The 488-nt window shown below is 35.9% G+C and overlaps 1 protein-coding gene across 1 annotated transcript in view; it reads right to left on the reverse strand.

Moving 5' to 3' along the window:
- LOC119591850 (nuclear transcription factor Y subunit gamma-like) overlaps positions 1–488 on the reverse strand; it is a 16,647-nt gene that overhangs the window by 7,863 nt on the left and 8,296 nt on the right. Inside the window, exon 6 of the mRNA XM_037940593.1 lies at positions 5–69. Within this exon, the coding sequence (XP_037796521.1) occupies positions 5–69 (65 nt within the window). The remainder of the gene's footprint in view (positions 1–4; positions 70–488) is intronic.

Genomic DNA, 488 nt, shown 5'->3' on the forward strand with positions numbered 1-488 from the left:
TGGCTGCAACTGGATAATTTGTGCTGTCTGCTGTTGGGGCTGTGTTGTTGATGCAGTCGTTCCTGTTGTTCTGAAAGTAATTACAGTCTTTACTATAAGTACTCCAATGCCTCTTTTTTTCATACTAACTGTGTAAAATTTACCAAGCAATTAGAACAGAATAGAAAATAGTACCAATTTAAAATTAAAAAATACCACAATTAATGAAACACTTCAGTAATTACTGAGAATATTCCTTCCTAATTTTATGTCCACGAAAACTGTTTAAAATCATCTTCCAACTGAGAACAAAAAGGAATTAAAATAAGAACCTAGGCCAACAAATGTATAAAGTCATAAAATAAATGCAACCCGGCCTCTATCTTCAAACTACTACAATGCTTGCCTAACAAAATTACCAGGCCCAGACATAACAGCTCACTCAGAGCCTCAAAGCTGCATGTTGAGGATCGTGTTGATTAACCCCATTGGCCACGGAATACACTCAT

This window comes from Penaeus monodon, chromosome 29, assembly GCF_015228065.2.
Source record: "Penaeus monodon isolate SGIC_2016 chromosome 29, NSTDA_Pmon_1, whole genome shotgun sequence".
Lineage (NCBI taxonomy): Eukaryota > Metazoa > Arthropoda > Malacostraca > Decapoda > Penaeidae > Penaeus > Penaeus monodon.